This window comes from Oryza sativa, chromosome 12 (genome assembly GCF_034140825.1).
Source record: "Oryza sativa Japonica Group chromosome 12, ASM3414082v1".
NCBI classification, from domain to species: domain Eukaryota; kingdom Viridiplantae; phylum Streptophyta; class Magnoliopsida; order Poales; family Poaceae; genus Oryza; species Oryza sativa.
Genome location: NC_089046.1, coordinates 26,925,346 through 26,946,416, shown reverse-complemented (window position 1 = coordinate 26,946,416; position 21,071 = coordinate 26,925,346). Strand labels below are relative to the sequence as shown.

Here is a 21,071-nt window from a genome sequence, read left to right as displayed (position 1 = left end):
CTTACCAATAATTTGAGCTATATGTATATTCGTCCCATATCTATATAGGAGCACTCATATATTACTCCCTCCATTTCAAAATGTTTGACACCGTTGACTTTTTAGCACATGATTGACTGTTCGTCTTATTAAAAAAAATTGTGAAATATGTAAAACTATATGTGCATGTGAAAGTATATTTAACAATGAATCAAATGATATGAAAAGAATAAATAATTATTTAAATTTTTTGAATAAGACGAATGGTCAAACACGTACTAAAAGGTCAACGGTGTCAAACATTTTGAAACAGGGATGGAGTATATAATAGCAACCTTGTTGGCGGCACCAATTATATGTTCTTTTGGGAATTGGGATCACCCTTGACTCTCATGCATCAATGTGGCTTAATTTGTGGTAATAAGTGGTATATATACTTATATTATAGTCGCGGGCATATAACGGGTATGGATAACCATTACCTATTACAAAATTAGAAAATTTGATTTAAATCTATTTTATTTTACAATCTATTATATATTTTTTCGAGATACTTTAGCACTTCTTTTTAAGAGCATTGTGTCTACTAATTTCACCATGACGGCTAAGTTGAAATAACAGGTGAAAAGCTACCATCCCTAGTTAGCCTTATCAAGCAGAGCAACCAGCCTATTTTTCGAAGCAAACAATGCAATCCACATATATATCACCCCTCAAAAAAAAGGAAAAAAAGAGTGATACATGAGCCAAATGGCACAGATTTCCTTTTTACATGGGATGTAAAATCTGATATTTACAGGCATGTACGAGCATATATACCATGAAAGTCCAGGAAAGTCAGTTCCATGCCCAACTGCTCAATTGTGTCACCTTTTTATATGGACCGGATTCGGACCATATATACATGGGCCGGGCCCATATAAATTCGGCCTAGAAGAAATTTCGCTGGAGTGCGTCCTGTTGAGCCGGAACGGTAATGCCACTCACATGCGGCCCATACATATTAGGCCGAGACGGGATTGCTACCTACATACATGAGGCCCATATTTTGACGGGCCTCAACGAGAGTGCTACCTACGTGCGGCCCAAACTATTTGGGCCGGAACCGGGCTGCCACGTTAGTTGGGTCTGGAGAATGTAACCTACTTTTAGAAATTTAGAGAACAATATTGTAGAGAATGTAACTTAGGGCGTAGTACAGAAATGCGAGGTTAACGCAGTTATTGTTTTCATCAGGCACAATGTCAAGTAAGGTCACATTTCAGATAGTTCACGGTGAAGGAAATATTAGATTTGGTCCAGATGGTGTTGATCTGTCAGATTTTGTAATGACATCTAAGGGCATCGATAGGCCTGCGGAGAGAACATTTCAGTCAATTTATAGTTGGTTGTTGAGAGGATTTAGAATAGACCAAGAAGTCTACACAATGTCAGTATCTGTTGTAGTGAGTCGTGCAATAGAAGGTTATTTTTGGGAACTAATGCCGATGGACAGCACTGCTGCTTGGAGACGGTATGTGGAAATGGCTTTTGAACGGTCATGGCCCCTCGTTATATTTGTGTCGGTACAAGAGAAAGATACAAATGTTTCAATGCAAACCGAAGATGTGGAGGGTCCTAGCAATGCAGGGGATGTTGTTGGACCATCGATGCAAAATGAGGAAAATCAACCAAGGGAGGAGCAGGCCATGGGCATGGCAGATGAGGGGGAGAGAGTCGGTATAATTGTTGATGAAATGGAGAGGGAAGATTCGGATAATGAGCAAGCGGAGGACGACGCATCATCCGATGAGGAAGGTGATGTAATGGCCACTGATTGGGCAAATGAGGACTTCTCTGGTCTTGTTATATCAGAGGGTGATCATGTACCCTGGGAGTATAAGGAGTACGAGGTAATTGAGGGTGCAAGGTATGCTCATAAGGATGAGATGAAGGAGGCGGTGAAGCATTGGGCAGTTTCATTGCAGAGAGAGTTTAGGGTGGTCAAGTCAACAAATTATGTGTATGAAGTGAGGTGCATGAAGGAAGATTGTCCGTGGCGTGTCCATGCATATAAGGGTAAATGGAATGATTATTGGAAAGTTAGCATTGTGACCGAGCACAAGTGCTACTTACAAGGGGTGGAGAAGTATCACCGAAACATCACTTCAGCTTTTGTGGCAAGTGAGATGTACAGCAGTGTTGTTGGTAACATTGGCTTTGAACCAAAATCAATTATTAGGCACATCGAGAACAAATTTAAGTACACCATAAGCTATGCAAAGGCCTGGAGAGCCAAACAAAAGATCATTGAGATGAGGTATGGCACATTTGAAGCTTCTTATGATAATTTGCCTCGTTTGTTAGCCACCATTGCCCAGAGGAATAATAATACTTACTATGACCTACATACATTTACATCGGTTGAAGATAGAACAAAGAGTGTGCTGCAAAGAGCCTTTTTCTCATTGGGTGCTTGCATCAATGCTTTTGTGCATTGTCGACCTGTTCTATGCATAGATGGAACTTTTATGACAGGTAAATACCGAGGTCAGATATTGACAGCAATTGGGTGTGATGGGAACAACCAGGTTCTACCTATGGCTTTTGCATTTGTAGAGAGTGAGAACACTGAAAGCTGGTACTGGTTCCTAGAGAGAGTGCACATTGCAGTGGTGCGTATGAGGCCCAACGTTTGCCTTATACATGATCGTCATGCGGGTATGTTGCGGGCTATTGACTACTTGCAGAACGGTTGGGATGAGAAGGGACTTCCAGCTAAGTGGCCTGATGTTCGGAGTCGGTGGTGCATGCGTCACATGGGTGCAAATTTCTACAAGCAATTCAAGAACAAGCATCTTATGGAGCTCTTTAAGAGGCTCTGTGCACAGAACCAAGAGAAGAAATTTAATGAGTTGTGGGACAAGTTGGATGAGTTGACAACGAAGCAAACAGATGAGCAATCTCGCAGACCACAAGTTGAAGGTGACGAGCCTCCCATACCTCTTGGTGCATTACATGATGACCCACCAACAATGAGAAGGAGGTCAGGGTCGGCCATCAGAAATTTCTCTCAGTGGATTGAGAATGAGCCTAAGGAGAAGTGGGCTCTATTGTTCGACACCGATGGATCTCGGTATGGCATAATGACAACCAATTTGGCAGAGGTGTACAACTGGGTAATGCGAGGAGTTCGGGTACTTCCATTGGTTGCTATTGTTGAATTCATCCTTCACGGCACGCAAGCCTACTTTAGGGATCGATACAAGAAAATTGGTCCGTCCATGGCCGATAACAACATAGTGTTTGGCAACGTAGTGACAAAGTTCATGGAAGATAAAATCAAAAAGGCACGGAGACATAGAGTTGTTGCTCAAGGCACACAAGTGCATCGGTATGAAATAATGTGTGTTGATAGGAGCAGGCGTGGTATCTATCGCAAGCAAGCCGTGCAGGAATGTGTCTTGAAGGCGGATGGTGGATGTACCTGCAGTTGTATGAAGCCGAAGCTTCATCACCTTCCTTGCTCACACGTTCTTGCTGCTGCCGGTGATTGTGGCATATCTCCCAATGTGTACGTCTCAAATTATTTCAGGAAAGAAGCAATCTTTCATACATGGAGTGAGGAGATATATGGGTTCGGGATCTCAGGATCTTACACAACGCTGAGTGCCCAAGTTTTTTATATTCCAGATCCATCTAAGTTTAGGGTGAAAAAGGGTCGACGCCAAACTAGACGCATCAGAAATGATATGGATGAGTCAGAAGCAGGTGGGAGGACTTTACGCTGCAGCAAGTGTGATCTGCGCGGCCATACTTACAAGACATGCCCGAAGAATGCAGAAGTTCCAAGCGGCGCAGATGCTAGTCCATCTGGACAGGCAAGTGATGGTAGGCGACCACCTGGTGAAGGAACAACAAGCAGGCGCGCAAGGCCAAGGCGTCGTCGCGCAGCAGGCGATTCCATGGTGTAACAATGCTTTCGATTTAGGAAATAAAATGATGTAATGAGTGTTCGGACTAAATACTTCTATCGTGTAATTTCAATTCAATCTTGTTGTAATGAGTACCTCCGACTATTGTTGTACTAGTAGTATTGCGAACTATTCGGTGTTGTATCATAATGTTATCGTGATGAGTGTTCGGACTAAACACTTTTGTTTGTTTGTACTCTTGTTTAATATGTGTTAGTAATTCGCTTATGAACATTTATTACTTATGTTGAACTAATTATTTATATGTTTCTGATCAACCTATTTGATGCAGGTATGGCGTACGACACACCGGCGCTGTTGAACCGTGGGATTGACAGGAACCACCGCTCGTTCCTGTCAGCAGTCGAGGGTGCACAGCTCGGCACCTTCCGTCCACGCACGTCGCGCGAGTGGTTGCGTGTCGACCCCCGTCACGTTCCTTGGTACGCGTATGTTCACATTTCAACTCAACTTTGCTTTGTTTTATACTTATGTTTGAAGTTTGCTCTATACAGGTTGCGTGCGGCAGGCCTTCTACCACTTTGTAGGCTTGTTGAGGCGGCGGCGGACGACCGTGACCCAGCGAAGCGGTGGGATGCAGACCGGTCACTCCTTGCCGCTCTTGTAGACCGCTGGAGACCTGAGACGCACACGTTCCACCTTCCCTGTGGGGAGATGGCTCCGACACTGCAGGACGTGTCGTACCTGCTCGGGCTACCGCTGGCGGGAGCACCAGTTGGTCCCGTCGACGGTGTTTTTGGGTGGAAGGAGGATATCACTGCGCGCTTCGAGCAGGTGATGCGCCTTCCACACCTAGGACCGACCACCACCCTTCCTCCGTACTCTACAGTCGGGCCTAGCAAGGCTTGGTTGCTCCAGTTCACTGTAAGTAAATAAGTTGTTATTATCATACGTGCTTATTTGCGACCGGATCAGTGTTTTGTACTAACATTTCATTCTTAACTGTAGGCGGACCTTCTGCACCCTGACGCTGATGATTACTCGGTCCGACGCTCCCTTGAGGCGTACCTGTTGTGGTTGTTCGGGTGGGTGATGTTCACTAGCACCCACGGGCACGCTGTGGACTTCCGGCTGGTCCACTACGCACGGTCCATCGCGGATGCTCAGCCACAGGACGTGCCGCAGTGGAGCTGGGGTTCTGCCGTGCTAGCAGCCACGTACCGTGCCCTCTGTGAGGCGTGCACGAAGACTGACGCGGGAGCGATCATCGCTGGTTGTCCTATGTTGCTTCAGCTTTGGGCAGCCGAGAGGTTTGCCATAGGGCGACCAGTGGTGGACAGCGCACCCTACGGGGTTGGTCGCAGCGCGCAGTGGCTAGAGGACGGTCCCACGATGGGGACTTACTGGTGTCGACGTGGGGTTAGTGCAACTTCGCTGCGTTATAAGTTTATCAGTCCTCTTCTTTTTTTTTTCCTTCACATAACATGTCTAATTCCGATCATGTTTATTGCAGCGTCGTTACGCTCACGTCCAGGTGAGACGTGGTTACCCGGACTTCGTGTTCGAGTTTGACCGTCTCCAGCCGAGCGACGTCATCTGGGAGCCGTACACAGAAGAGGCCGTCGCTGCGAGAGCACCGCTAGGACTTTCGTCCTTGTGCACACGCGACCAGGCTTACTGGCTCACCATCCTGCCGATGGTGTTCGACATTTTCGTTGAGCCTCACTGGCCGCAGCGTGTGATGAGACAGTTCGGACTTAGGCAGGTGTTTCCCGGCAACGTGCAGCCGACCGTCCCCCCTGCCGACCACTCGTGAGTTCGGATTGTTCATTTCTAAATTTTTATGATAATTACATCATCGAGCCATACAATTTACCTCTCTTCACAGGTTGACTCGACGGGGACAGCTAGCAGGCGCACTTTGGGCTCCACGTGTACAGCAGTACGTTGACGACTGGTTGTTAGCTACAGAGGAGGTGATCAACGAGCTCTTCCCACACACGGAGGAGAACTACCGTGACTACCTTCGCTGGTACCTTCCTCGCACTCGTGCGCGTGTGACCTTCACTCCAGACGCCCCAGAGCCGCACGTTGCCGCTGTCACGGACGCGTATCCCACGCACCGTGACCGAGACTACTTCGTGGCGGTACGTCCAATTTGTATTACTTCCAACAATTATGTCATTTATCTTGCATAATATAGGACAACTACTGAATTTTTTATTTCCATCTTGCATAGGCTGATGCGGCACGGGATATCAGTGCCGATATCACCGCAGTCCAGGTGAGGTTGAACAGAGGTTTGCACTTGACTGACGTTGAGCAGAGGTCGACCTTCGACCGGATGCAGGAGAAGATGCGTGCGGTCATGCGCGTCTTCTCCTGTCGCAGCGCCGTGGACGTCGTACCTCCAGCTGGTCCGGTACACCCACGGCCTCGCGGTCCTACCGTCGGAGCAGGACCTCGTTTGTCTTCGAGCGCCCCTAGCTTCGGAGCAGTGCGACCTACAGCACCGGTTTCGCACGGTACAGTTCAGCCCAGATATTAGTTCATTTTTGTTTCAGCTTTTGCACGAATGTGTCACCATGTTTTAACTGCACGTTTCCTCATCGCAGGACCTCGTATGCCTTCGAGCGCGTTCGCAGGCACGACCGGCGCTTCCGCGAGCTCCGCAGGGGCGTTCGCCACCTCTTCAGGCGCGTTCGCCAGCTCTTCCTCTCACGGAGCGTCGATCCCTCGCCCACACGGTACTTTACTTTTTATTAATACTGTTAAATACCTATACGAAACTGATGGTCCTTGTCCAGCAGGATTTGCAGCCGGGATCTTCGGTACTGGGGCCTCTTCGTCTCACGCCGGTAGGACTGGTCCTACTAGCCAGTTCTACGACGACGACTTGCACAGTGCAGACCACCAGGACGTACTAGGCTCCTCTCAGCTTGGAGGAGCTCCAGAGGCGCACACTCAGGAGCAGCCAGAGGTCACACCTGTACAGGCAGGACGGGTTGGCCGTGCCGTACCCCCGGACCGACTCACGTACTCCCAGGGGCACATTAGGGCGCAGGGTAGGAGGGACAGGGGTAAGAGGCCTCGTCAGTAGTGTTCTACCTCTTCAGTCCTTATGTGACCGTTTCTTTTGGCTTACAAACTTGTAAAGCAGTACTACTTTTGCTATTACTACTGCAGTACTACTTGTGTTTGTCTCGTCTACGTAGTTCTTTTCATTCGTATGGTGCTTGAACAACTTATGCTCACAACAACACACTTTCGGCGCTTCACGGTAGTGCCATATCCAGTAGCGCGCACAGTCCACAACAGCACACATGAAAAGCGGCAGCTCGAGTTATCACTATCAACTTTCGGCGCTGCCTGTTGACATAAAGTGAATCACGCCCACGCGTGATCGTCTTGTCACATCTAATGAATAATGTATCTCATTGAGTTCACATATATTGCAGTGAAAACGACGCTATATAATTGACAATCTGAAGGCAACCTCTTCATATCTTCTTTCCCACTACCACACCACACACGAAAATGGAAGCCTATTAATTGGTAATACGTAATCTAGAATTGAGATTATGTACAACATTCTTCACTACAATTTTACATTTTGGCAGCAAACCAAATATGATCAAATGCAATTTTACCTTACCAAATATTTGGTAGTGCCAAAACTTGCTTATATTTTGGCATTAACAAAATATTTGTACGGTAACATTCCAAATATGCCCTAAAAAATAATAAAATTGTATTTTACCAATCTTGGAGATTTTAATCTTGTATAGTTTTCAATATAAAAAGATTTGATAACTATTGATATTTATATAAAAAAAATATAGAGCACAGTACAAAATCGCCCTCCCCCAGGGCGGCAAGGGGGCCGCCTGCAAAATTCCATGCCCCCTCGCCGCCCATTTGCAGGCGGGCCCCCGCACAGTGCAAAATCGCCCTCGCGGAGGGCGGCAAGGGGGCCGCCTGCAAATTTCCATGCCCCCCCTCGCCGCCCATTTGCAGGCGGCCCCCCGCACAGTACAAAATCGCCCTCGCGGAGGGCGGCAAGGGGGCCGCCTGCAAATTTCGTTGACGGCCGTCGCCCGAGAGCGAACGGTCGTCTGCCACGTCATTTTCGCCGCCCTCTGGGAGGGCGATTTTTAAAAATCGCCCTCCCAGAGGGCGGTAGGCGACTATTTCCGTCAATTTTCAAAATGGAAAATTATTTTTGTAAAACTTTTAATAAAAAAAATTATAAATAAAAAAAATTCCGCACGCCACGTCCCCTCCGCTTCGGCTTCTGCTGCTTCCGCGCAGAAGAAGACCAATTCCTCGCGCCACCTCCACCACCGCCTCCGCCGCCGCCGTGGACGCCGGGATGGATCTGCGGCGGCCGACGACGCGCTCCTCGTCGGGGGGAGTGGAGCCGAGGTACCGGCAGGTCGGCTTCGTCACCACCACTGCCGAGCCCGCCGCGGCGGCGGCGTCGTCTTCCTCCTCCCCGCGTGGCTCCGACGTCTACCCGGGGTCGCTCTCCCCCGTGATGATCCCGCCCCCGCGCATCCCCGACCACCTCACCGCCCTTTCTCCCGCCCCCGTCTCGCTCCTGCCCTCCTCCCCGCCGCCGCCTTCGTCATCCCGCCTCGACGCCGCAGAATCCGACCTCGACGACGACGACGACGACGACGTTGACGTCTCGTGGGCGCGGCCACCTCCACCTGCCCTTCTCGGTATGCGATTCGCGGCCTCCAAATCTGACCCCTCTATAACAAATCATTCCTGCGATTTTTGCAACTGTTAGAGATGATTGTTTTAGCTATACTTTTTCTAACTAATCATTCCTATGATTTCTGCAACGGTTAGAGATGGATAGTGTTAGCTCTAATTTTTCTAACAAACCATTCCTATGATTTCTGCAATGGTTAGAGATGGATAGGTTTTGGTTTAATTTTACTGATAAGACTGCATAACATCAAGCGGTATTTGCAACATTAGTTAGTTTGCATAAGTATATTGCTTTTAATGTTACCTTTGCAGTTTTGCTATTGCCAATACAGTTGACAAGGCAGTAAAAAATGGCATATCGCTTGACCACTGATTCCAAGTCTTTTAGGACAAAACTTATTGGTACCGGACCACAATCTGCTAGCCTACTATAGCTCACTTTCCGGGGACCCTACTGCATGACCTGATCATTTTTCACAGTGGCTTGGAGTCGACGGCAGAGTGTTGAAACATATAATTTATCTCTGGAGACTAAATATTGTAATTCAGGCAGCGAAATTGATGCCAAATCAATGTTAACTTGTTAGCAAAGAATTCGGTATTCATGATGGATGAATTATCATACAACGCTGGCCACAAAGAGGAGATTGAGATTGTCATTCATGTTGTTTATATCTATGGGTATTGCATTATTGCACTATGTCCATGTGGCTTTCACTGTATATTTATGTTAAGTATTCACAAGCTAGTTAGATGCAAATGGCTGAGAATTACCGATCAGCATTCCTTTAAAAACTATTTTAAAGAATGACCATATACAAGCTGTACATATTTTTCTTCTGCTCTTTATTTTAGAATCAAAGGAAGGTCTTCCTGATACACAGAATGAAGGTGCTCCAGCTCCAGCCCCAGTTCAACAAAAACAGAAGCTTTCTAAAGCAGAGAGACGTGCTATTCAGGAAGCTCAGCGTGCAGCCAAAGCTTCTGCAAAGGAGGCAGGTAGTTTGCCTGCTTTTTACTCAATCTAGATTTCATTATTCTAGGTTGGTTTGTGGTTAAATTATGATAGTATTTTACCTGCTGGAATGAAGGACAAGTTTTTGCTTTTTTGGCTGGGTGGGGGTATATATAGTTCTGTATCAATCAGATAAAGTCTTCTGTGCCACACCTTTCACTGACATGCACCATCTGTCTTATTCAAATTTCAGGGTTATCAAGAAAATCTGTAGCCACAGTTTCTACTTCTAATGCTGCAATGTCAAAACAACTCAAAACTGTAAAGACACCTCCCAAGAAAGATCTGCCCCAACTTACACCTCCAGTTGCTTCTGAAAAGAAGACTAGTGAGCACCCTCCTGACAGAGATAGAAAGAAAGATGTTCCTCCCCCTCGTATGCAGTTTGATAATGTACATCGGGTGGAGAAAACAAAGAAGCATTCACTGGTCAACCAAGCAGAAGCACAAAACAGAGTCGAATTGTTCAGGCATCTGCCTCAATATGTACATGGAACTCAGCTTCCTGACCTCGAGTCAAAATTTTTTCATCTTGATCTAATGCATCCTTCTGTCTACAAGGTACTTATCAAATACTGCAATTCAGATATGCAGTAAGCAGTAACGACACATGCCGATGTTTTTCCTTGGGGATTTGGGTTGCCTAAACTATTGTATAAGATGAATATATTTGTAGGAGAATGTTGATTTGTTCTGTCTTGCATTACTGCTTCTCTGGTGGTTAAAGTTAACATAAAAAAAAAACAGGCGAAAAAAGCTTTTCATTTTCTTGTTTTCTAATAGGACTGGTTACTGCTAAATTAGGTGAATAGCAATTATCTTATTTGACCTCTGTAAATATCTTATGTGACTGTTCTACGTTTCAGGTTGGACTTCAATTTTTGTCTGGTGTTATATCAGGTGGCAATGCTTGTTGCGTAGCAATGCTTCTTGCTTTCAGAGAGGCCATAAAAGATTACTCTACACCTTCCACCAAAACTCTCAACCGAGATCTTACTGCTAAAATCAGTAGCTACGTGTCATTTCTCATCGAGTGCAAGCCTCTTTCAATCAGCATGGGCAATGCTATTAGGTTTTTGAAGAACAGAATTGCCAAGCTATTGCTTACATTGTCTGAGTCAGAAGCTAAAGCTAGCCTACAGTCTGACATTGATCGGTTTATAAATGAGAAGATAATAATTGCAGACCATGTCATTGTTAGCCATGCAATAGCCAAAGTCAGAGATGATGATGTATTACTGACATACGCATCATCCTCTGTTGTTGAAATGATTTTTGATCATGCTAATGAGCTTGGAAAGAAGTTTCGTGTTGTTGTGGTAGATTCTCGTCCGAACAACGAGGGACAAGCACTATTGCACAGATTAGTTGCAAAGGGCATCAGTTGCACATATACGCACATTAATGCCATCTCATACATCATGCATGAGGTCACAAGGGTTTTTTTGGGTGCCTCTTCGATATTGTCAAATGGAGCAGTTTACTCCAGCGTTGGGACAGCAGCTGTAGCAATGGTTGCTCATGCCTTTGGAGTGCCTGTTTTAGTGTGCTGTGAGGCGTATAAATTGCATGAGAGGGTTCAACTTGATTCTATATGCTCTAATGAACTTGGTACTATATCATTCTTGCTTGTAAATTAAGTTATTGATTAAGCTTTCCTCAAGACTTAACTCATGACATGTTTACTCAGGTGATCCAGATGTTATTTCAAGAGTTCCTGAGAGGGAAGATTTGTGCCACCTTAAAAACTGTACTTATAATGAAAATCTACAACTTCTGAATCTTAAGTACGTGCCTGAATTCCATAGATGTTATAGCTGGTCATTATGTTTCTCATGTTGGATAATCAATCGAATTTCGTTCACCTGATAGGTATGACACTATGCCTTCCGACTATGTTTCTATGATCATAACAGAATATGGAATGGTAAGATGTGTTCCTTTCTACTTCTAAATCAATTCCTCATGCTTATATTCAAATCATATTATACCCATGTTAACTTCGTTTCTTTTTGCTGCTGTTTTTTGTGCTTGTAATAGTTCAATATAATGCTATCATATGCTGACCGAGTTTTAAAATTGTTAGTACAGTACCACTTGGATTCATCGACCTTGAGCTGCAAATTTGTCTCCCTTTCTTGCTAATGAGTAACCACAACCCCATAACTTTAACTTCAGCCAAGTCAATAATGAAAACTTTTTTTCTGTTAGGTTTTGACTAAATATTGCTCTAGAAAAAGGCAATACTTATATCTAGCAGTATAACGGTTGCACTTATCTATGGCAGGGAACACTTAGCTGAATATGTTTTGCTATTATTTATTTTTATCTTTGTTGCAAGAAGGAATCTGCTAGGTATACTGGGTCTCACAGTCAGTGAGCACCAGATAATCTCTGATACAGAGATATTCTTTCATTTGATTATTGTTAGAGTATATGGTTACTGGTTAGGATTGATAGGATCCGGTTGTTATGGTAGGATAGGATTAGCTTCCATCTTATCTCTCAGGGATTGCTTAAGGTCCAAAACCTACTCATCAAGGTTCAATATGGCAATTACAATTGCGCAGTACATCTCTTGTACACACTTTCAATTATGTCTATACCCACAACTTTTTTTCTAAAAATATAACTAAGCCACATATATAAGTAGTCGCTGTCATCTTAAAAATAGTAGGACCAGTATTGGCACAATATTGTTGTTTTTGTATATGTCCTAACAAAATTATCTTTCAGAAAGCTGCCTTATTTGGTCTAATAGTCAGATCTGTCTGCCCCCAACTGGCCTTGGATTTGGACAGCCGTACCATATGCCTCGGCAGATATGCGAGCTGTCTTCAAACTGATGCGTTATTTTACACATGTGATGTAAACTTTATGAGTCACATACCTGATTGCAATAAGAATGGCATACAGAAAAGAAAAAGAGACAAAATATAACATGGTCCTTAATAGTTCAATAATTGTTGACTATGTCTAATTTGAACTGTACTTCTCTCATGAGTGCAGGTTTAATTGTTCTTAATCTAGTTTGGAATATCTCTATGCCATCTAGTCTTTAGTTCTTTACACTAATTGCTTTCTCATTGATTTATATATCTTTTGTTTGATACTAGTCTGGTGTCTTCAAAAGTCATAGTTTTATTGATTAATATGAGGACGTGACCTTCACCTTTCATAGTTTCATAGTGAAAATACTCGTGCATTGGCTGCATAACTTGATCCTACATCAGTGCTATTAAGAGTTCTATGACACAAATAGTTATTTCTGAAATTTCAGTTAGTCTTTTTTACTAGTTGGTGATTCTCGATGATAGTCATGGTCTCATGGATGAAAACAAGCAGTTTTGCTTGCAGTTACTTCCCATTATATTTCTTGTGCATACTGTTTGTTTTGTCTGCATAACCAGTCTGATATTAATACACGCTATACTCAAATTTCTGCTTTTGTTAGTCTTATATTTCTCTACCACTCCCCTACTGTTTTGTTCATCATTTAAGATGGCTGTCTCATTTGGTCCATTGAATTGATGTTTTGTCCTGCTGTCGCAGCTCCCACCTACTAGTGTGCCAGTCATTGTGAGAGAGTACCGCAGGGAGCACATATGGATATAGAACGAATGATATTTTCCTTGATGATTTAATGAGTTGGATTTTTAATATGAGGTATGATAATTTGAATATGGTGTGCTGCCTTGGCATGGTGTTGCGGTCTTGTGGACACCTGATTATGCTTTAAAAAAAGACCAAAACATCTTTTTTTTATTTTCTCAACCTTGAAAGGTGTGTTATCTCATGTAGTTTCTTTAATTAAGCTGAAGTAATCCAAATAAAAAACTTCAATCACCATTGCTAAGTATGGATAATGTGCCGATGATTCCACCCTTCTTCATTAGGTATATATCACTGTTTATTCCTTGTTATGTAAATAAATCTTCTCACGTTTGATTAACTCATGGGGTGTTCTTTATAGTAGATTGGTACATGAGGACCCTACATGAAGTAAAATATGCTATGCAAACTTACAAGGTCTAATGCAGAGGAGTTCACATGATCCCAAATCTAGTCAGACTAGAACATGATAAATGTGATAGAAGAGCATATTTGTAATCTTTGTTAATCATGATTTGCCTCATTTCATCTAAAAGTGCTTTTAAATCTTTTAATTTTTGTTGTAGTTTTGTAGGTTCATCTATAACTTGCACTGACAATTGGAATACTTAATCATTTAGGCGAGAGCAAACAACCAGCCAACAAGGAATGCAGTTTTGGATGTAGATAGGACGGGTCATGCAGGAAAAGTCTCACATGTGAACAGATGCTAGATCCAAGGATTTCTAGCTCGCTTGTTATCTTCAGTATTTGTATTCATACTAAATGTGACTGTTGATTAGTACACAGACTTGTTATCCTGTACTGAGGTGACCAGACATGAATTTCAATGGCACATCAGTTAACACCGCTTTTCTACTTCATCAAGCGCCCTGGGTCTTTTTGAACTTAATATTAACTGCGTTTTTCTTGTTAATTGTTGATGTACCTTGCTGGTAAAAATGGTGTTACTTTTGTCCATTTTATTTATATGTTTCTGTTGTTTTGCTACCCCCTATAAAACTCAATGGCTTCAGAGCCCACATATGTTTTCTGCAGGTACTGTCTATCAGCATCATCGTTTGAGTTGTGTGGTCACCCTTGGTCCAATGCGCACATGAACGCTAGTCCTGCCACCAGCAAGGGATGTTCATCAGTAGTCATTTGAACAGCTTGTTGTCAGTCTACAAGAATGGACCCTACAAATAAATCATGCATCTGAGTTAGATCTATGTCACTTTGGTCATTGAAAGCTCATCAAATCAAGGGCTCAAGTTTTAAGTGGCACCAGGTGGTGGATGGCCTGGTGAATTACTGTTGCTCCACACTCGGTGGATCATTACTGCGGACCTAATGAGTTCTCAGTACACACTAATGGGCATCTTTTGGTGGGGTTCATTGCTTTCCTTTAAGCCTGCTAATGCTACTGCCTATTTTTCAGCTAGCTCAGACCTGCCCCAACATTGTTGTTGCTGCCTATATTTATGCTGATCAAGACCTGTTTACAGCGACGGTCCCTGGCAAGGCACCAGTTGATCAACTGTCTGAAAACGTGATGGCAGATTGAATTGCTCAGCGTAAGAGTGCAGTAGGTACTGTAGCAGGTCTGGGTTGTGTTTTGGCTTGGTGTTGGCTTGCTCAGACAGGATCTTCAGCTGTATCAGCATGAATAGACGACGACATGATTGTTTTGGGGAGTTTTTCACCGGCTTGCACATATATTAATCTCCCACGCTTGTCCAGTTGGGCAACTATCATTGTCAATTCAAGGTCATATTGGTGTCCATGTCTGCCAAAGTTCTTGGGTACAAGGACTGCCACAGTTCTGTTCCTGGCTGCTACGACAGGTATGAGTAAACAAACATTTTGACTCCATTCATTTCCTTTAATTCATACTGCACATTACCCAGTAAAAGGGGCTTGATCGATCAATGTCAAATAGGTTGCTACCATAGCAAAATAGCTACCCAGAGTTAGTTCCATGTCAAATATGTTGTTTGCACCATTTATTAGATCCGGTCAAAATCCAGGAATTGAGAGGCTACCCAGAATTAGTTGGCGCCAATGAAAAAAAATGATAGGTGAGGTGGGGATGCCCAACTAGAAAGAGTTCTTGAAAGCTCTCTTTTTTCTCTTTTGAAGGAAATCAATCACCATCCCTTTTTTGTTTGGGTACTGCTTGGGGGGCATAGAGATGACAAGGCAAGCCACATGATCTGTATTACTTTTCTTCTCTCCTCCAAAGCTGGGTTAGCCATGTTGATAGTACTTACAGGTCGTCCTTTTTTTAACTGGTAGCTCCAGGGCATCTAGGCACATACACACACTGCGTATCATGTGGATGCTCAAACAACAGTATGACAAACTCCACTAGTAGAAGTAGTTGACACATGAACAACTGCCTAATGGAATAAAGATAGATAGAGATAGACGCCCTGGACAAAAGGACGGGCAGACAAATTAGGGATAATCCAAAACATTGTACTACCTCATGCATATGGTGTACGAAATATTTCATCATCTTTATATCTTCAGCTTGCATTTATCCATCCACGTACCCTCTTTCTCCATCACTAGAAATCCTTTTTGGAGAGTCCTACCTATCACTCCAAAATCCTCACCAGAACTTTGATATACTATTTAGAGAACTCCTTGCCTAACTGCAGGCCTTGTTTAGTGGAGAAATTGTGGATCAATTCGTCGCCTGATAGCTGTAAATCCTAAAACTCCTGTAGTGCGGAAAAATAAGAGAAATCCTCAGAAAGTGACTTGTTGCAGCAATCTCGGCTTGGAAGGTAAAAATATTAATTACTCTGTCATTGTCTCCATATTCTTGATCAGGTATGTTTTTTTAACTAGCTCAAAACCGTAGCATAGCATATCATATCATGGGTGATGTTGAGAGGAGCATATGCAAGGGGGGCCCTGTCACAAATGCGAGTGGCCAAGAGGGTACCAAATGCAAGAGGAACCAATAGTGAGTGGTACTAGCAGACTAATAGTAAGGTTTTCACAAGGTTTTGTTAGTGAGGCCTCCTCTCCTCTTCTGCTCCTGTTTAGGTTCCTTATTATGTACCAACATACTCCTGTCTTGCACGCTTGCACGTGTTCCTTGGTATTTGCCCCCTGACCAATCAGAGATTCAGAGACACCCTCTTTCCTATCTTGGCTCCACATGGACATGGACATAAACATGAACATGGACATGGACATGAAAGGAGGAAGGGAAAAGATTATACATGCTACTACTGGCTACTAGCAGCTGGGACTGGGAGGAGAGCTGCTGGTGTTCTACTAGCTTCCTTCCTTTTTCGCATACGACGATCACCTTTCAATTTCCCCCATCAATCTTTCTGGTTACTGGCACTGCATTCTTCTGTCGATCCTTTTGTCTTGTTACTGCCACTGTTCACTCTTACTTAACGCACTGGCATTACTAGTGAGGAGTATGCTAGCTTTAGCGTAATATTTTAAGGCAAGTTGTTCACATCACACAAACATGCATGGGATCCACACCATGCACGAACTGCAGTTTTAAATTTGCCCAAATATCTACTACTGTATAAACTCTTGTGAGATGTTCCCATGGCACCATGATCTAGAATGACGTGGACCGTCCTCCTTCAAGTCTTAGTATAATACTATAACACTATGCCTCCTTAAAAATCACAGAATTGGGCAACATTCTAAATTCCTTTAGCTGAAACTCTGCACTATACTTCGGTTTGGTGGAGGCCACACGCTGTCAATGCCGGTGTGGTGGTTGCTGAGCTGGTGGGCGACAAACTACTTGAAAGGTTGTAGCGGATCTAGGCGTAAGCCTTGCTCAGTGGATCTCCGGGCCGGCAGCCTTCGGGCCGGTAGCGGATCCAGGCGTAAGCCTTCGGGTGTCGTAACCCTCTTGGGGGCGCTGTCGAGGGTATCTAAACCCTCTCTCCCTTTCTTAGCAAGTTTTCTCTGGGTGAAAACCACATCTTTCTTCGATGGGCGATGTCCTTGATGTTGTGATGTCCTTGATGTCTTGAGGTAGGTCCTTGATGTCATGACCTCCCTGGGGCATCGTTTTTGCAGTCTTGCCTTTGTGGTGTTGTTGTAGGCCGGGCAGCGATCGGCCACGCTTAGCGGGGGTCGTTTTGGTGCTCGGTTCCACTTGCAGTGGTTTGTGCTTGTGTGGTTAGCGTGTGGTTCTTGGAGGTGCTTGGTGCACGCCCGACCTCGACAACTTCTATCGTGTTCTTTCTTGTAACTTTTCTCCTTAATATATTCGGATGGCCTCCTTCGGCCTTCCCGGCGAAAAAAAGAAACTCCGCACTATACTTGCTGTTGTTAGCAATAGCAGGAGTATTTCTTAAGGTGAAATGTGATTGTCCATGTCATCTAGAAGGCTATAATTGGGCAACATGAGACTATGAGAGAGCCCCATATACATGCTTTCAATGGTGTGTCCCTTAAGTGTCTTGTGTGGCCAAGGCATGCTATTAATTGCCCCCTAATTTTCTGCAAACACATGGAACGCATCAGATGCAAAACACATGCCTAGCTAGGTACATACAACATGACACATGACATTGAATCAGGTCACCAACTATAATCTCTGACTTCTCTGTAGCAATGATCTAGAGAACTACTACTAGTAGCTAGCTCCTTTTTGGTGAGAGTGTAGTAAGCACCAAACTCTCCTGTCGTCTTCCTCCGTGGCTGTGGCTATGGTCCGGGCCCCCAGTGGGTCTGGACGTCCTAGTACACATTTGCAATTATGCAACTCCAGATTTAGACATTGTGGCTTCTCTTTTTTTTGCCAAAAGCTCCTCCCCCAACTATCCACCTATAAACAGCCTCCTTCCTCACTTGATCACCCACCCGCTCATCATCCATTTCTCATCACTGAGCTGAGCTCAGTTCAGTTCAGTTCATGGAAGTATATCTCCTTCTTGGCTTCATTTGACAACTTCCAACACAAGCAGAACAAGGTGATCAAATCATCCTCAAGGCTTGTCTTTTTTTTCCTTCTCTGGTTATCTCCAATGGAGGCTCCCCCTTCTCTTTCCATCGTCGACGAAGACGGCTTCGTCATCGACCTCTCGCTGACGCTGGGCCTGACATCGCCTCCGCCCTCTCCAGGCGGCGCGTCTCCTTCCATTCCTCCGGGAAGAGGCGGCGGCGGCGGCACGAGTGGTGGTGACAACAACAGAGGCAGCAGAGGTGGTGGCAATGGTGGTGGTGGTGGTGGTGTGAGGCTCTTCCCTTGCCTCTTCTGCAACAAGAAGTTTCTCAAGTCGCAGGCGCTAGGGGGACACCAGAATGCACACAAGAAGGAGAGGAGCGTCGGGTGGAACACCCACCTCTACCTCCCGGCCGGCGTCGCCGCCGCCACGACGACGACGACGACGACGACGGCGATGGCCGTCCCTGACATGGTCGGCATGCCCACCCACCAGATGTCCTCCATGGCGTTGCACTCCTGCCGGCCTCACCAGGGCTCCCATGTCACCGCCGCCGACATCGCCACGCTGGCTGCGCCGCCACATTACACCGTCGACCATGGCGTTGCCGGCATCGCCAGCGGCGGTGGTGACAGCTCGGTGGGGTGGCGCCAAAGGCAAAGGGAGGCCGGCGGCGAGAAGCAGAGGCAGGTTGATCTCAACCTGAAGCTCTAGCTAGTAGCTTAAGTTGTTGCTCATCATGCTGATCTGTGCTGAGACGATGATCGAGGTAGGTGCTGTGCTTTTGGTTTGTTTCTTCAGAGATTCTTCTTTCTTTTCTTTCCTTTCTTTCCTTGGTTATTTCTTCTTCGTCGTCTTCCTTTGAGAGCTAGTGTGCGTAGTGCCACGCAAGTATTTTCTACTGGGGTGTACAATTAAGAATAAATCCGTGGCCATTGTAAATTAATTAATTATGCTGTTGCCTTGATCAAAAGTGTTGCACTCTTTGCACACAAATGCATATGCCTTTGTTGTGTTCCTAATTAACCCCCTCTGATTTGATGTTAGCTGTTTCTTGAATTACTCATAATTTTTTTTCTAAGCTTAGATCATACAGGGATGATGCAGTTTCTGTTAAGATGCACTCTTATATCCAAATATATGCATCTGGAGATGATTAGCCAGAGTTTCAAGAAGATTCGTATATATATCCCTGAAGAATGTTTTCTGGTGAGAACTGATGAACGACAAAAGGTTTAATTTGCTGATGACTTAATGAGACTAATAACAAGGATTATCATGGATGAATTAGCTCTAACTGCAAAAGGGATGAAGAAATATATGCATAAAACATTCTATAAGCCTCTGTTGCCATTTGCCTCACGAGATCCAAATAATCCCATATGTAGGGCCCGATTTATTCGAGTTGTGCGCTGAGATCGATCCATGCTTGCTACTAGTAGTTGTGAACCCAACATCAATTATTTTGACGTGACAAATCCCTTTTAATGTTTTTCATGTCTCAAGTCATGTTTACTTTCATAAACAGAGTAACAATAATTCAAGTGTGCCTGTACATGAACACATGCGCTTCATATTCTTTTCAGTTGAGTATTGGAGACTTAATTTAATTGAGTTTCAATATGAAACTCAATAGATATGTCATAAAGCCCCATTTTTTCGGTAACATAAAGGTCCTACCCATGATAGATTCCATTGGTCTTTTTGTCTTTCTTCTCTGCTGAAGAAAGGGATAGCCTACAATGTTTCTTGCAAAGTTATTATACATGTTACAGAACTATGTTAGAAGGGTGCTGAGGCTGTGTTAGGGTGTGTTCGGAACTACAAGTTCTTAACTTGTGCTCTCTTGTTTTATGTGCGCACAATTCCTGGATTATTAACAATTCCTGGATTATTAAACGATGTATTTTTTTCTTAAAAAATACTACCTCCGTCCCTAAATAAGTGCAGCCGTGTATATCCGTGCCTAACGTTTGACCGTCCGTCTTATTTGAAAAATTTGTGAAAAAATTAAAAATATTTAGTCACACATAAAGTACTATTCATGTTTTATCATCTAATAGCAATAAAAATGTTAATCATAAAAATTTTTTAAATAAGACGAACGGTCAAACGTTGAACGTTAATAGTACAAAACTGTACTTATTTTGGGACGGAGGGAGTACATAATAAAGTTGATTTAAAAATCATATTAATTTATTTTTAAAGTTTTTATAGCTAATATTTAATTAATCATATACTAATGGCCACCTTGCTTTGTGAGTTTGTGTGTATGGGAGAAAAGGGTTCTTATTATATAATGTAGGATATATGATAAGTGTGTCGATTAAGATGACAATACTAAAAAGAACTCTTCTAATACTCTTCGATTTATGTTTTTCTAATGACCGTATCAATCTTTCTGGACATAGGCAAGAATTAATCGATTTGTATCACGAGGGGAACAGAAGCTGCATTTGAATTGAAAAAAAAAAGGAGACAAAAGCAGTACTTTGGCAGTAGTCACTTGTCACAGCACCAATTATATGTAGTTGCATTATTTAATTTCTGTTCATGTGTACTATGAGATGTTTGTTAGTAATTAAAAAAGAAGTATTCCGATCTCTTCATGGGTACTCAATGGGGCTCCCAAATGGCCTAGAAGCATATTACTAAATTAAGGTCCCGTCCATTTCTCCAGTAAGAGTTGGATAAAAATAAAGATTTTCGTGACATGTTTTTCAAATTGCTAAACGGTGCGTTTCGTGTGAAAACTTTCTATATGAAAGTTGCTCTAAAATATCATATTTATCTATTTTTTAAGTTTGTAATAATTAAAACTCAATCAATCATACATTAATACCACCTCATTTTGCGTAAAAAACTTAAGCTTTATCTTTATCTTTATCTTAAGGAGAAAAGAACCCCACC

At 43.7% G+C, this 21,071-nt stretch overlaps 2 protein-coding genes across 8 annotated transcripts; both read left to right on the top strand.

Annotated features, from left to right (window-relative positions):
- Positions 1–8,177: 8,177 nt before the first annotated feature.
- On the top strand, positions 8,178–19,267 carry LOC4352805 (uncharacterized). 7 transcript variants are annotated; one of them, XM_066306370.1, is made up of 9 exons: positions 8,178–8,617; positions 9,468–9,611; positions 9,821–10,188; positions 10,494–11,238; positions 11,318–11,414; positions 11,500–11,554; positions 14,278–15,065; positions 15,885–16,013; positions 19,249–19,267. In XM_066306370.1, exons 1-7 carry the CDS (start codon positions 8,266–8,268, stop codon positions 14,302–14,304), a joined length of 1,788 nt encoding a protein of 595 aa, XP_066162467.1. In that variant the 5' UTR covers positions 8,178–8,265; the 3' UTR covers positions 14,305–15,065; positions 15,885–16,013; positions 19,249–19,267. The 7 variants fall into 7 exon arrangements, with proteins under 7 accessions (XP_066162467.1, XP_066162469.1, XP_015620092.1 ...); XM_066306372.1 differs by lacking the exon at positions 19,249–19,267 and adding an exon at positions 13,180–13,293 and having other exon boundaries at positions 9,497–9,611; positions 15,885–16,019; XM_015764606.3 differs by lacking the exon at positions 19,249–19,267 and adding an exon at positions 13,180–13,293 and having other exon boundaries at positions 15,885–16,019.
- On the top strand, positions 16,076–19,183 carry LOC136354740 (zinc finger protein GIS3-like). The gene has a single exon (XM_066306373.1). It carries the CDS (start codon positions 17,925–17,927, stop codon positions 18,873–18,875), a length of 951 nt encoding a protein of 316 aa, XP_066162470.1. The 5' UTR covers positions 16,076–17,924; the 3' UTR covers positions 18,876–19,183.
- Positions 19,268–21,071: the final 1,804 nt, after the last annotated feature.

Coding starts and splice junctions, on each gene's coding strand:
- LOC136354740 (XM_066306373.1), top strand. CDS start 17,925: ATGGTCCGGGCCCCCAGTGGGTCTGGACGTCCTAGTACACATTTGCAA.
- LOC4352805 (XM_015764606.3), top strand. CDS start 8,266: ATGGATCTGCGGCGGCCGACGACGCGCTCCTCGTCGGGGGGAGTGGAG. Junction 9,612..9,820: donor AGCTTCTGCAAAGGAGGCAG/GTAGTTTGCCTG, acceptor TTCAAATTTCAG/GGTTATCAAGAAAATCTGTA. Junction 11,415..11,499: donor CTACAACTTCTGAATCTTAA/GTACGTGCCTGA, acceptor TTCACCTGATAG/GTATGACACTATGCCTTCCG.